The 13,160-nt window shown below is 41.4% G+C and overlaps 1 protein-coding gene across 1 annotated transcript in view; it reads left to right on the top strand.

Moving 5' to 3' along the window:
- The window catches only part of AGBL1 (ATP/GTP binding protein like 1), a 248,895-nt gene that overhangs the window by 24,430 nt on the left and 211,305 nt on the right, over nt 1-13,160 (top strand). Inside the window, exons 4-6 of the mRNA XM_027644667.1 lie at nt 79-116; nt 9,182-9,390; nt 12,788-12,953. Coding sequence (XP_027500468.1) covers nt 79-116; nt 9,182-9,390; nt 12,788-12,953 — 413 coding nt within the window. The remainder of the gene's footprint in view (nt 1-78; nt 117-9,181; nt 9,391-12,787; nt 12,954-13,160) is intronic.

Below are 13,160 nucleotides of genomic sequence, written 5' to 3' on the forward strand. Positions count from 1 at the left end.
CAGAAGACTGTGAAGATGAAGGTTACAAAAATTATCGAATAAATTGACATTATTTCTCTATCTCTCTTCTTTCCCCAGGGCAGCCATTGGGGCTCTGGCAGCTCTACTGAAATCAAGTAAGCTTTTTTCTTCATGTTCTTTCTGACTTTCTGTGCTGTGCTTAACATTTGCACCAGCTGGTTGGGGGTGTTGCAGACCTTGACCAAGTCAGGTGACTAAGTCATTTTGTGACACCCTTCCCAGTTAGTTGCTGTTTCCATGGAAAAGGAGAAAAGGACACAAATAACAGCAGTGTTGTTTGGTTGCAAACGGTAAACTGATTTTAGGGTAACACATCATCTATTTTCAGCTGATTTTTTTTAAAGCAGTGGGACTGGAATTTGGGAAATGGTGTTGATACTGTGCAACCAAATAGAACACTACAGACCACCAGTCAGCCTGAACTGTGTATTTGGATGCTTTCTGCAGTCTGATACTGAGTGGCCAAGAAAATGTCTTTTAGTTTTCTCCTTGTCCAGTGGTTCAGGACATGAGAAGCTCCAGGCTTTTGGAGTAGACTGCTCTGGTATCTGCATACAAATGAGCGAGTTGTGTCTTTTGGGAGGTGTGGGTCAGGAGATGTGAGAAATAGCTCTGGTTCTTTGAGATAAATTCACCATGCTTGGAAAAGCAATGAATTCTTTTTCAGGATTGCACCAGGACAGCTTGCTTAGTCACAATTAACTTATTTGTGGCCATGACTTTAGAGCATTTGAATGGTGCGGGGGTTCTTGGAAAGTTAAAAGTCAAATCTGGTGAATGCTGTAGCACTTGAAAATTGCTAATGAAAAAAGGGGATAGAGTTGTATACAGCAAAGCTGAGAAGCTCTTTTTAGCATATTTTAGATTGCACACAAACTGAATGGGAAGAAGGAATACTGGAAAGTGCTACAGAGTGAATTGGTAGATTGATTATTGTGAGCTTTTTATGGAAACTTGCAGTGACCTGCTTGCTGGGAAATGATGGGGAGATTGTATTTTGCTGGGGCTGAAGGCTGTAAGATGGATAGGACAAGAACATGGCCATTCTTGAGGGTATCCCTGTAGGGCTGCACTGTCCTTGAGTGCTTCAGCCCAAAGTGATTAGGAGGATTATAGTTGTACACAGAGCTGTGTTGGAGGGTCAGTGTCCCTCTTGCTTTTAGCAGAGCTGCAATTGCAAAGCACACGGTAGTTTTTAAGGGAGCAGGCAGATGGCAGTGTGTCTCCCTGATGGATTCAGAAACATCCATCTTCATCTCCTCAGCCTTCCATAAGCTCTACTTGAGACTTTGTCCACCTGCAGAGCCAGAGGCTGGCTAGAAACTGTTTGGCTTCTCTTTCCTAACAGAAGCTGATGCTAAATGCTCATTTAACAGGTGCATAACTGTAAGAAGCAAGATATGCCTGGAAAAAAGACATTGGTGCAAGAAAAAATTACCACTCAATCTGTACCTGGGAAATTGTTGCTGTTGCGTTTCAGAGGGGAAAGTTTAAGACTGTCCAAAGAAATAAGTGATGGGACACTACAAACTTGTGCTTCATTCACAGCAGGGAAGAAATGCTTGAAAACCCAGTGTAAGAAGAGAGTGACCTTGTTATGCTGTACCCCTGTGTGTAGTGATTGTCACATGGTGAGAGTCACAGAGATGGTGAATAATGGAGGATTACAAGTTTAGGTCCTTTTTAATGACAGTGTTGCATCTTTCTATCAGTGGAAGCTCAGATTACTGAAACAGAGAAGGCACTTCTTGCCTGACCATCATCCAGTCTCTCACTCCTGACTTATCTCTTTTCAAGCATCCCAGAGTGCTTTACCAATCCTTGCATGCTACTTTCCCAGCTGATGTTCCCCACCATGTCCATGCCCACATGGACACAGCAAACAGCTCATAGCAAGTTGTTCCTCCATTGCCTTGTTTTTTTCATAATATCTGTTGTGTGTACACCATGTAAACTCCCTCTCACTGAACTGCATTATTATACAGGCTGAACATGTAGCTTGGTAAATATCTATAAATGTGCTGAATGCCATGAGAGCATCAGGAGTTTTTTATTCATCTCTTGAACGTTACTGTCAAGCTTTCCAGTGTTACCCCTGCCCATTCTTCCTTCTTCAATTTCTAGATGCTTACCACAGACAGCCCAGGGTGGGATGAGGATCCTGATAGCTATAAACTGAGGTGGGCAGAGGCATTGCAACTCTCCCAGTCTCTCCTCTCTGTCCCAGTGTGCACATACTACTTTTTTCCAGTGTCCTTTGGCTTTGTTCTGCTTCTGAAGATGTGTATCTTCAGCTCTTTACTGAGGCCTGGGGAGCTTATCACTAAGCAGTCCTGAGGTGTGGAGGGGACAAACCCCAGCTGGAGCTTGTTTGAACAGTGCTAGGAGGTGTGGATTGCCCTCCAAGTCCCATGACCTCTATTGCTTCTAGTGAACTCACCCCCCCGGAAAAAAAACAGGAAAACCATTCCCAGTCTTGGGGGAGTGGAATAAAACTGGACCCCTGCTATCTAAGCACAGACAAGCACATACCTGGGGTGAACAGGCTGGAGGGGATGTGATGGACCAGTAGCCACACGGTGGCGATGTGATTATAGGGATCCCCGCTCTCACCACGCCTAATCCAATATGTATTTTGGGTGAGTAATTTGTTTATCAGCAGGTTATTTTAATCTAATTTTGGTTGTATTTGTTATTCCCGACTATCTGTGCTTCCCAGAATTACCAGCTTGCATGTCTTTAAGGAAATTAGCAAGAGCTGGTCTCAGAGGCATTTGCTGAGCAGATATTGAGGGAAAAGGCTGGAGAAACGGGCAGGGCCCTCGATGCAATGCTTGCCTAGTAAAATTGTAATGAGCAATTTAAAAAGACAGGTTGTGGTGACCTCCTGATAGTGCTTATTTCATCAAGACAATTCTGTGTGCTAACAGCAGTTATTGCTGATGGCCTTTCCCCTCTCTTTCTATATCTCTTCCTTCCTCCTTTTGTGTCTTTATCCTCTTGCCTCCCCTCACCAGCCTTTCATCTCTCATTTCCTGCTCTTTCCTCCTCATCTTCCGTCAACTAACCTTTATTTAACCTTTCACCGGCTCCTTTTTTTATCAAAACATAAGGATTATGCCTTGTGGCTGGTGGGATAAAATAATCAGTGTCATTCTTTTCCTTTTATGCTGGCATCAGGGAGGGGCAAGCAATTCTGAGGAACAGAAAGCGATGTTCTAGCACAGAAGCAGATTAGAGTTTCTGAAAGGTCTGCACTCTCCACATCTGAATTCATAATGCTTTACAACAGATCCAGTGATGCAGGTCTTTGATCTTGAGTCAAAATACCCTATTGTTAAACCATCCCAGTTCCTGTAGCCAACAGCACGATGCCTGTGATTTTCCTAATAAAGTGCCAGGTACCCATCTCTCATGATCAGTTTAAGACTTTATTATCCATCTCTGGATTCAAACTCCAGTATCAGTCTGGCTTCAAATCCACAATCACAGCTTGTAGGGTATTGTGATCAGAGTTGAATTCTGCAAATGGTTCCATTCACAATAATCTTCTAAAACAATCCTTTTGTCTGTCCTTTCTTCCTGAATTTCAGAATGCAGATAGTCTTGATTCTATATACTTTTAAGTTTTTTCTCTTTGGGAAGAACTACTTTGTGGGAAAGAATATTATTTTTGTATGTCCTTCATATTCCATCCCCCAAGACACTTCATTCATAGACATCCCAAACTGAAAGTAACTTGGTGCTCCAGAGAAAAGGGTTGTTTTCATCTCCTGGGACATGGCAACTGCCTCCTGTTTTGCTTCTCAGGGTGGGCATAATGAAACCTGTGTTGAGGAGTTGCATTATTCTCTGTTGACATCCTTAATAGTGATTGCTTACTGCTTTGTATTGACATGGGCAGGGTTTGTGCCTCCAGTGATGCTCTGGCGTCAGAAAATTCAGTGCCTGAATTTGAGGAAGTCTTCCAAATTCTAGCATCCTTATTTGAACTCTTTCAAACTCTTTCAGTCAGAAAAATCACACCGGAAATTTTGTGCAACGGTATTTTTTTTATTTGATTTGTGGCTTTCTGATGAGTTGTAAACAGAAGAGATTATGAAACTGAAAAGTAAAGGAGAAAAAGGAAAATTTTTGAAAATCAGTTTCCTTCTGAGTTTAGTTCAGAAGGGTTTGGCATGCTTTTCTGTAATTTAACATATAACATTTAATAATATTAACAATGAAACAAAAGCAAAGTAGAGAATAATCCCCGTATCATGATACAGTTTGTATGACTGCCGTTGAACTGAACAACACCTGGAACTAAAACAAATATGTTGGAGTACAAAGAATGAGCTGTTCTTGTATTGAAGCTAAGCTTGTGGCTGATTCCTGGTCTAGGAGCAAAACATGGCATTTGTAGTTGCTAGAAAATCCTGTCTGTGTTCTCTAGTTTTGTGCCAGTGTTCTTTGTCTAAGTGCTTAAATAAATGCCTGGCTTCTGAAGTGTATAGGGCACAAGTATAGCCCAGTCTTCTGGCTTCCAATAAGAATTGAGCTAATACCAGCTTCTTGCTGAAACTGTAGAGACTTCTGTGTCTGAACTCATCCCAGCACTTCGTGTGTGACTGTTTCTCCATGGGGACAATTTTGTTCCTATAGAGGATCCTTGTGCTTTTCTCTAGCAAAAATGACCTCTCAATGACCGAATAAAATAGCTGCATTCTCTTTGCTTTAGGAGATATCTTGCATCGTTTATTCCCAAGAGGCAATCACTAGAGCAGAGTGGGGAAGTTGGAGATTTTCTTATTCTTTTCACAGCTTTAGGGGCCATAGGGTTAATTTAGCAGAGCATTCTTATCTCCAAACTATAGCAATGTATGTTCTTGGCATAATGAATCAGCTGAGTGGCATCAACAAAGAGATTCAAGTCGATAGATGGAAAGATAAATATCTCTTTGTTCTGCCTGGTAAGCAGTGCATTGCTCATCATATTTCAAGTTGACTGTAATACAGTTTTGTGATTAAATATGCTGCATGTTTTCCAGTGGTCCCTGTGTTCTTGGCAGACACTTCAAAGGGGACTGGATTGCGAGGATGGCTCAGAAATGTCCACAGGAACACTGGTGGTCAGTTTAGTCATCTACTAAACTGAAAACCTGACTTTAGAGTCTGTCCTTGTCTCTTGTCCCCTAATGCAAAATGAGAATTCTGCCAAAACCAGGGATTCCTTTAGTGTGATCCCCTTGGTAATTTAGATGCATCTTTAATCATTTGAGGCTTCTGCATCTCTGGCTAATTGCACAGGTGAACCAGGCCACATGTTCTGTGCCGCAGTACTTAAACCTTCACTGATTAACAGCACTGCCTTGGAAGCCACAAGTGGAGAGGCAGTTGTAGAAGTGTGGGAAACTAAGAAGACGTTGAGCATTCCCTATCACCTAGCCCAGCCTCAGCAGGCAGAACTGAAGCTCTTGCAAAGAAAATAGCGTGCTAGGGACTGGCTTGGACATGGTGGTGAAGACAGTGCTCCCGTGTCAGAGATGCCAGCATAAGACTATGAAGTCAGACTGTCACAGGATAAGAGTCAGAGATCGCTCAGGCAGATCTGACCTAGTAGTTAGTTTAGTTTTAATGAGTACAGATGGATTGGAGGGCAATACTCTACTATTTACTACACTTAAGGTTAGTATGGGATACAAATATTATCATGTGAGCTTACTATATGTATCTTAAATGTTACATGCATGCAAAAAATTTCAAATTTCACTTACCAACCATCAATGTCTTGTGTCAGGTAAAGGATCTCTCAGCCTCGAGGGGTAACCTTGAGAGGCATCTCTACTCGAGGGGAGGTCACTGCCACACAGAGAGGTGCTAGAGGGAGAGCTCAATGGGCCCTGATGGCTGCAGATATTTATAGCATAAAGTGGTTGATGTGTAGTCAGATTTTTTCTCTTAATGCAGTTTTGCCCACTTATTAGCCCAGTCTTTAGCCAAAACAGTTTTTTGGGGGTTTGGTGCTGAGTTCCCACTGATGGCCTCACACAATAAGAGTCATTAAGTTCACTCAAAATAGGAAGCACCATCCCTGGGCACTTCTGAAAGCTGCGTGGGAGGAGAACTTCCCTTTCCATTGGACACTGACCATACCCAGGGAGAAGGGAAGGGACTAACTAAAGAATAACAGTAAGAGGGTCAAAAGACATAGGACATTTTGCCACTTACCACAGAGATCCTACATACTCGCTCCAGGAGGGATGAGTTCTTGCTGCCTAAAAATCTGTGCAGTGCTGCTTGTACCTGTATGATTCATTTCCACCATCTGTATTTGTGCCAAAATATAGATAGATACCCATGCTGGTGCATCCCTAGATGGAGAGACCAACAGACACAGACAGGTGGGGAGGCCTCCTTTTTCCATTCTGCCTTCTGGAGATCTTGGCATGCTTCCTTCTTCATATATTCACTAGTTTATTGACTATAGAACTGAAAAAAATGAAAGAAAAAATTAAGAAAAACACTGACAGCACAGGAGAGCAGAGGAGAATCAATGAAATCAGACAGCAGAAACAAAATGAATGTGTTTTTTGCCCCTTCAGCAATTAATTCTCATTGCTTCTGATCAAAGAGCTGAGGAAGCTGTAGTCCTGCCTCTCCATCTCTTTTTCACAGAACACACTATCTCAGCTTCACTTTTCAAAGCAATTGTTTTGATCCTAGCTTACCACAGACAAAACAGCAAAGTTATTCTGCTCAGCTTCCTCCATGCTTTTCATCGAGTATTAAAACTGAGACATAGGACAGTTGTGTGTTCTGGTCCCTATGGAGCTGGGATTCAAATGTGGAAATCTGTCTTGAAAAGATGTGAGGGAAAAAATCACAAACATACTTTATGAGAATTTTTTTATTTTTTGTTTTAAATAAATTCCCCAAGAAGCTCTACACACAGTGCTTTCCAGTTTTTCCCTCTTCCTTTCAGCATTGACACAGAAAGCTTAGACTTCAAGCACAGAGTGCTAGAGGCTATAAAACTCTAGATCTAGTCCAATTTCATCTGTCCCTGAACAGTTCAGGGAAGCTCTGAGTCTGATCTAAATTGTCCCTACCTTACACTCCCTGACTCTCTTCTTCTTGTCATGTTTTATATACTTATTGACTTTTACAGGGCTTCCTGAGTAATTCTTCAAGGAAGATTGACTGATTTAAGGGGTTAGGCATCCTACAGGTTAGTAAACATGACAGCTGGTTGAGGATTAAGAGGAAATCATGAATAAAATCATTGGGATTGATAAGGGATTCTCAAGCAATTAAAGTTTTCTTGCAGAAAGTCAAATAGAAAACAGAAATATGGAGTGAAGGTCAAAGGAAGAGGATGACCTTCTACATGCTGACAACCACTAAGCCTCGAAATACAAGATGTACTGGCAGAGTTAGTGTGAGGTGGTTAACAGTGAGGGGATACAGTGCTAGAGAACTGCAGGCCAAGGTGCAGAGCCTGGGCAGAGCTGTGTAGGGCTGGAGTAGCTGTGGGACCAGCAGGTCAGTGTGAGGGCACGTCAGCAGAGTGGTGTGAAGATGCAGAGCAGGATTGAAATGAGTTGTCAGACCAGTATTGGAGTGCTGTTTGTTGCCAGACGTGTGGTGCCAATGGTAGATAAAATTCCAGGACCAGGCCAGGTAGCAAAATAGCCCTCCAATCCCTTCTCCAGGTAAGAGTTTGCTAAGGTGCTGCAGAGAGCAGACTGAGACAACTTTAGGTCACATCTTTGCCTTCACAATGTCTCCATCTGCTTCTTCACTAGGACTGAGGTTTGCTGCCCACACTGCTTCCTGCTTGCTCCTTCCATGGCTTCCCTTGTTACTGATTTTCTTCAAACAGCATCTTTCTATTTTCTCTCTTAACCTCTAGCTGCCTCTCCTGTCCTGTGAATCCCCACTGGTGACTTTAAAGTTCCAGGTGTGAGAGGCTCTGGCACTTGGCTTAATGAACTGGAAATGGATTGGAGCCTACTGGCTCTGGAGAACCCGTACCAAGAGCCATCTGTTGTGAGCTGTAGATGCTGATTGGTATTCAGGGAGCTGAGCTCCTGTCTTATGCTCCTGTATGCTACCTGGCCCCTCCATTGATTACTGAGCTCCTGACAGCTTCTAACGTGTGTCACAGCAAAGAATGTCAGGGCCAGTCAGGAAAAGATGTTTAGGCGGGGTTGGTTTGAAGGGAGGGAGCCTGGAGTTTGGTATGGCTTCATGTTGGTCCTGACGGGCAGGAAGGAACGCAGTGGGTGAAGGGATGTGTTTTAGAATACTCAGCAGACTTTATTTTTTATTACAAGTTTTATAGTCTTCTCTTTTCAGTCTGATATCCTGGAGCTACATGTTTAAGGGAGTATTGCAGCTGTCCTCCTATATTTTTATATAGTTTATTTTTTTTAATTTTTTTTTCATTTTCTTGCCTATGCAGTAAAGCCTTTAAACATTACCTTAATATGACCTTTAAAATCTTGGAGCAAGAAAGCAACAGAAAAGAAGCCCAAAGTGCTATTGCTTGTGTTAGTGTTTTGTTAATTTTTAAATACTGTGGGTTCATAGAATCACTTTATTCATGACCTTCACTGTACAGGCATATGTGGGAATACATTTAGAAGTTAAACATAATTTCTCTGTCTGTGACAGGACTGTACAGCCACAAAGTTTTTGAATTTGTTGATCTCAGCAAGGTTTTCTCTCAGGACTGAAGTACACCACTTCAGAAGATTTTATGACCTGCTGTTGACTAATATTACTGTTCTTTAGCTTTTCTCACTCCTCAAGAGCTTCTGCAGTTTCAGGAAATCTTGTAGTGCTGCAACTGGAATTAAGTTTGTTAGCACATGGAAGGATATATGGGCTCTGCCCATTCCCTACTCATGGTTTGATTCATCTGGAGGGTTCTGGAGCAGCTGTTTCCAGATAGACAGGAGAGAAACTGCTTCTTTTTTTCATGTAGGATTCCAAGAACCTAGTGCATGGTTAGCAAATAACACCCTAAATAATAATAATTTTAAAAAGTTAAAAAAATTCTATTTTTTTTAATTAAGACCATGAGCAGGTGCTAAAGTCTGAGTTTGAGCACTGAGTTGCCACATTGCTTTCAAACAGGAAAGAGTTTAGTTTAGCCTTTTCTCTCTGTTTTCAGAGTCCAACAGCCGCCGGGCAGTGAACAGGGGCTACCTGGGTGGCTTGCTGAGACTCTACCAAGACTGGCATCGCAATGATGTATCCAACAACTACATTTACATTCGAAGAGGTCTCCTGCTCTGCCTGAAGTACATCACCAACATCCAGCTGGGCAGAGAGACTTTCCTTGATTCCAAAGGAATGGAGATTCTCTTTACAAGCGTGCAGGTAATGGTGCTTTTTGTGTTTAAATTAGGTGATTTGGTAGTTAGTGCTGAGTTTTACCTCACAGTGCGGGAAATTCCATACTTATATAAATTCAGGATAGGACATATAGATGAAAAAAATGATAATGTTAAGAAGTATTGACTTTTATACAGTTAGTAATTCCGAAAAGCTGAAAGGTTTCAGTTTAAAACAAATCTTAATTCCTACGATCCTCAAGGGAGTTCTAGTCCAGAGTTTTATTGCTTTTTTCTCCTTCCCTGTGCATCCTGCTGTCTGCTTGGTCTTCCTCTCCTGAAGAATAATGCAATATATCTATAGAGGAATTGCTTAGGTGTTTCATGAGATTTTTCCTTTACGGTATCCAGATAATTCCACTCAATCAGCTTATTTAGCCACGCCTTTTATAATGAGAAACATCCATCACCTGTTTTTCAGGAGGCTAAATGTTAATCTTGTGAAACATTATTGTGGGTTCAAGAAAGATACCATAGTCCTGTGGATGGGATCTCTATAAGGTATAGAAAAGGCAGGTACAGAACAGTGGCAATTTCTTCAGCCTCTCAGTTTCTTCCTTAGTCTACTGTGGAGAAGTGACTTAGGGAAAATCCTTCCATTGTCGACCTGATTCTACAGAAGTGTTTCAATTATCATTCTTACTGGCCAGTGCATTATCTCATTCTAGGAACATCACAGACAGAAAGAAAAACCTGTCCCCTTCTCCTTTAGAAAATCCATTGCCCTGTGATCCAGTGCGTCTACTTCTTCTCTTTTACCATCACTGTCATGAATGATTCTTCTGTGACTGAAAGATATTTCTTACTAACAGTATATAGGAGACCTCTGTAATTTTTTCACTTCACTTTTCTCATGAGGAATTGACCATTCCTTTAGGTGGAATGAGGTGGCAAGAACTAGCAGACCTTCTGAGGGCCTGTGGCCTCTGTTAATGAGAAGTCCCTGGTCTGCAGAAACTTTAATAGGGTGGATGGAAACAGCTACTTGAGGGTAGATGTCAGCTCGTTCCCTCTCCAGAGCCTTCTGCAGCCCATGAAGCTTTCTGAGCTAACATCTCCTGATAGCTCAGCCTGGGAGCAACTCCATGGGAAGTGCAAACATGGGGTCACCTTGGGTGAGCAAACAGGAAATGACATACTAAGGCTCCAGTAAACACTGATAATGCTAATCCTTCCAAAGGTTAGAAGTGGAGCGGAAATGACAGCTCCGGGGGCCTCCAGTTTGCTTTATTCTAATGTGCACTCTTAGGGAGACCTTGGACATGAAATTACCAAGGTTAATAAATTCAAAGCTCAGTACATTCCCTCACTGCTTCTTTGGGATATTGTCAGTCTCACCGTGTTTCTCCAAGACATCAAGCATTGGAAGTGCTTCCCACTCCTGGTTGGGAAAGCAATGACTCTTTATAGACAGTATTTTGGTGCCTTTAGGAATTTGCTGGCTGTGGTGATTAACCTTGACCAAACTCTGAACAGCTAATGAGATTTTAAAGGTGTTAAAAGCTGGCTAGAAAAGTTCTGCTGAAACTTTTTAAACATTTCTTTTTGAAATGGAAACAGTTTTGCCAAGATGGGTTTGTTTTAAATTCCAGTGGATATCCTATTTACAAGGATGGTTTTCAATTGCAACCTCTCTGGCTGCCTATTGTCTGGGCTGATGGACAGATGAAATACCTAAGCTTTTAATAGCCTTTAAGCTTATGTCTTTAGAGAAAGAGCCAATAGTTCAAAGACTGTCACCTTACATAGATTAGAACTGACTGCTACATTATTTGAGGAGAGTTTAGAGATATTTTAGGGGAATTTAGAGATATTTTATATTCTACTTTTACCTGGAATGAAAAATAGTTTTAGATAATGAAATCATTTGTGGAAAGGAAATACCTTCTGTTCCCATTGCTTTTTCCCAACTGCAGTTAGACTTTCCTGACAGTCAAATGGTATATTCACATTAGCACTGGCTGGTTTTGTGTGCAGTGATAGAGCTGCCTGCTCTGAGACAAGAAAACAGGTTGGTATCTACTTTAGGAGAGGCTGCTGCATGCAATGTTATTTTGCTATTTTATCACTTTTCCATCTGATGTCTTAAGCTTGCCTGTTTTATTTTCCTGTACTACTCTAGGATAATATCATCCTATACTCCACTCTCCGTTTTCCGGTAGTACATCCATTAGGATCACTATCTTTTGTCTTACTGTCATATTGAAACCTCCTTTTTTTTGTATATATCACATACTGTAATATCTGGACTATTCCAGATTCAGTGGAGAAAAGATGGAGTGTGGAGACTAAAAAGCAGATCTCTTCAGTTCTGGGTAGATTTACGTGAGTTTTCTGAGCTAAGGATTCACTCTTCCCTCATTCACATTATCCCACGACAAAATAAGTGGGGTAGCTTACACACATACAAAGCAGTCTCCTGCCTATGTCTCAGGTGCCAGTAAAAAGGGCTTTTCCAACACAATGATGTAATATTTTTCAGTCACTTGTAAACTGTATTATCTTGGAATCTGAGAGCACTTTGTGAGCACTAATCCAAACAGTCCCACAAATTCCCTGTAAGGTATCTGAAGGCTTGTTTGCACTTGTAAGCTAATTTGCTGTAAAGAAAAATATGATTTTCAAATGGCATCATTGAGTAACTCCAAGTGTGGAAATTCATTGACTGGATGTATATGCCTTGTTCTTGACTATTTAAATTCACTTGGCAGTGAATTAAGTTGGCTGTCCCAAGGCAGGCAATTAAACAGTCCTGTGTTCACTGTTCTACTAAAAACAGAACAGTTTTAGTAAACTAAACTACAGTAAGACTGTTCAAGAACATTAGCCTGTTCCCACACGGAGACAAACTTTCCTAATCTTTCCTTTAATAACAAGCAAACAAAGGAAACCATGTGAAAGAGTGAATAAATTGAAACAGAAATAGAAACCAGTTTTCCTTGGTGTTTGCTATACCCATAATAAAACTTTCCTTGGAGATGCTTTCAAAATTGTCTTTTCTCTCCCCCTTGTTCCAAACAGCCAGAGATCTAGAAATACATATTAGGATTCTTGTAGTGAGTCTTGTAAGCATGTCAGCTTTAGATGATTTTTTCCTAGCCTCCCTATAGGAATCCCGGTTAATCCCACTGAATCTTATAATGCTGTTCAATCATACATGAGAAAACAGAGTAAAATCTTCTACAACTAAAAAAACCCTAACACAGTCATTTTCCTGTTTCTGATTATAATAAAGTACTTTAGAATCATGGAATCATTTAGATTGGAAAAGGCCTTTAAGATGGAATCCAGTCATTAACCCAGCACTGCTCGGGGGGACTGTGTGTAACAGGTAGGACAGTTCTAAGAGACCATTCTAAGTGTTGTTCTCCTTTTGTTCCTAGGACTGTTCTTCTTGTAAAAATCTGGATCCTATTATAACCACTGCAACTCAGATTTTGAGAAAGTGCTACCCCAAGGAGCATCTGCCTGTGGCGACAGTAAGAAGTTCCTATTCCTTCCCTCTTCCTGGGAATGCCAAGGCTGAACCTCCATGTGAGGAATCTGAAGGTAAATGGCTGAAGGTTGAATTCATAGGAAGAAAAAGAGCATGACATGAGATTTAAGTGTAGGGTCTGGGGAAGGGAGACTTGGTATCACAGTCCTGGGGTTTACAGTTAAAATTAATCTGAATCTGATGGCCTACAGTGTCATTCAATAGAGAATAAATTACTCCCAGGTCTTCTTGAAGCTGGGAGGGCGTGTTTGGAGAATAAA

The sequence above is a fragment of the Corapipo altera genome, unplaced genomic scaffold (genome assembly GCF_003945725.1).
Source record: "Corapipo altera isolate COAL_440 unplaced genomic scaffold, ASM394572v1 50, whole genome shotgun sequence".
Classification (NCBI taxonomy): Eukaryota; Metazoa; Chordata; class Aves; order Passeriformes; family Pipridae; genus Corapipo; species Corapipo altera.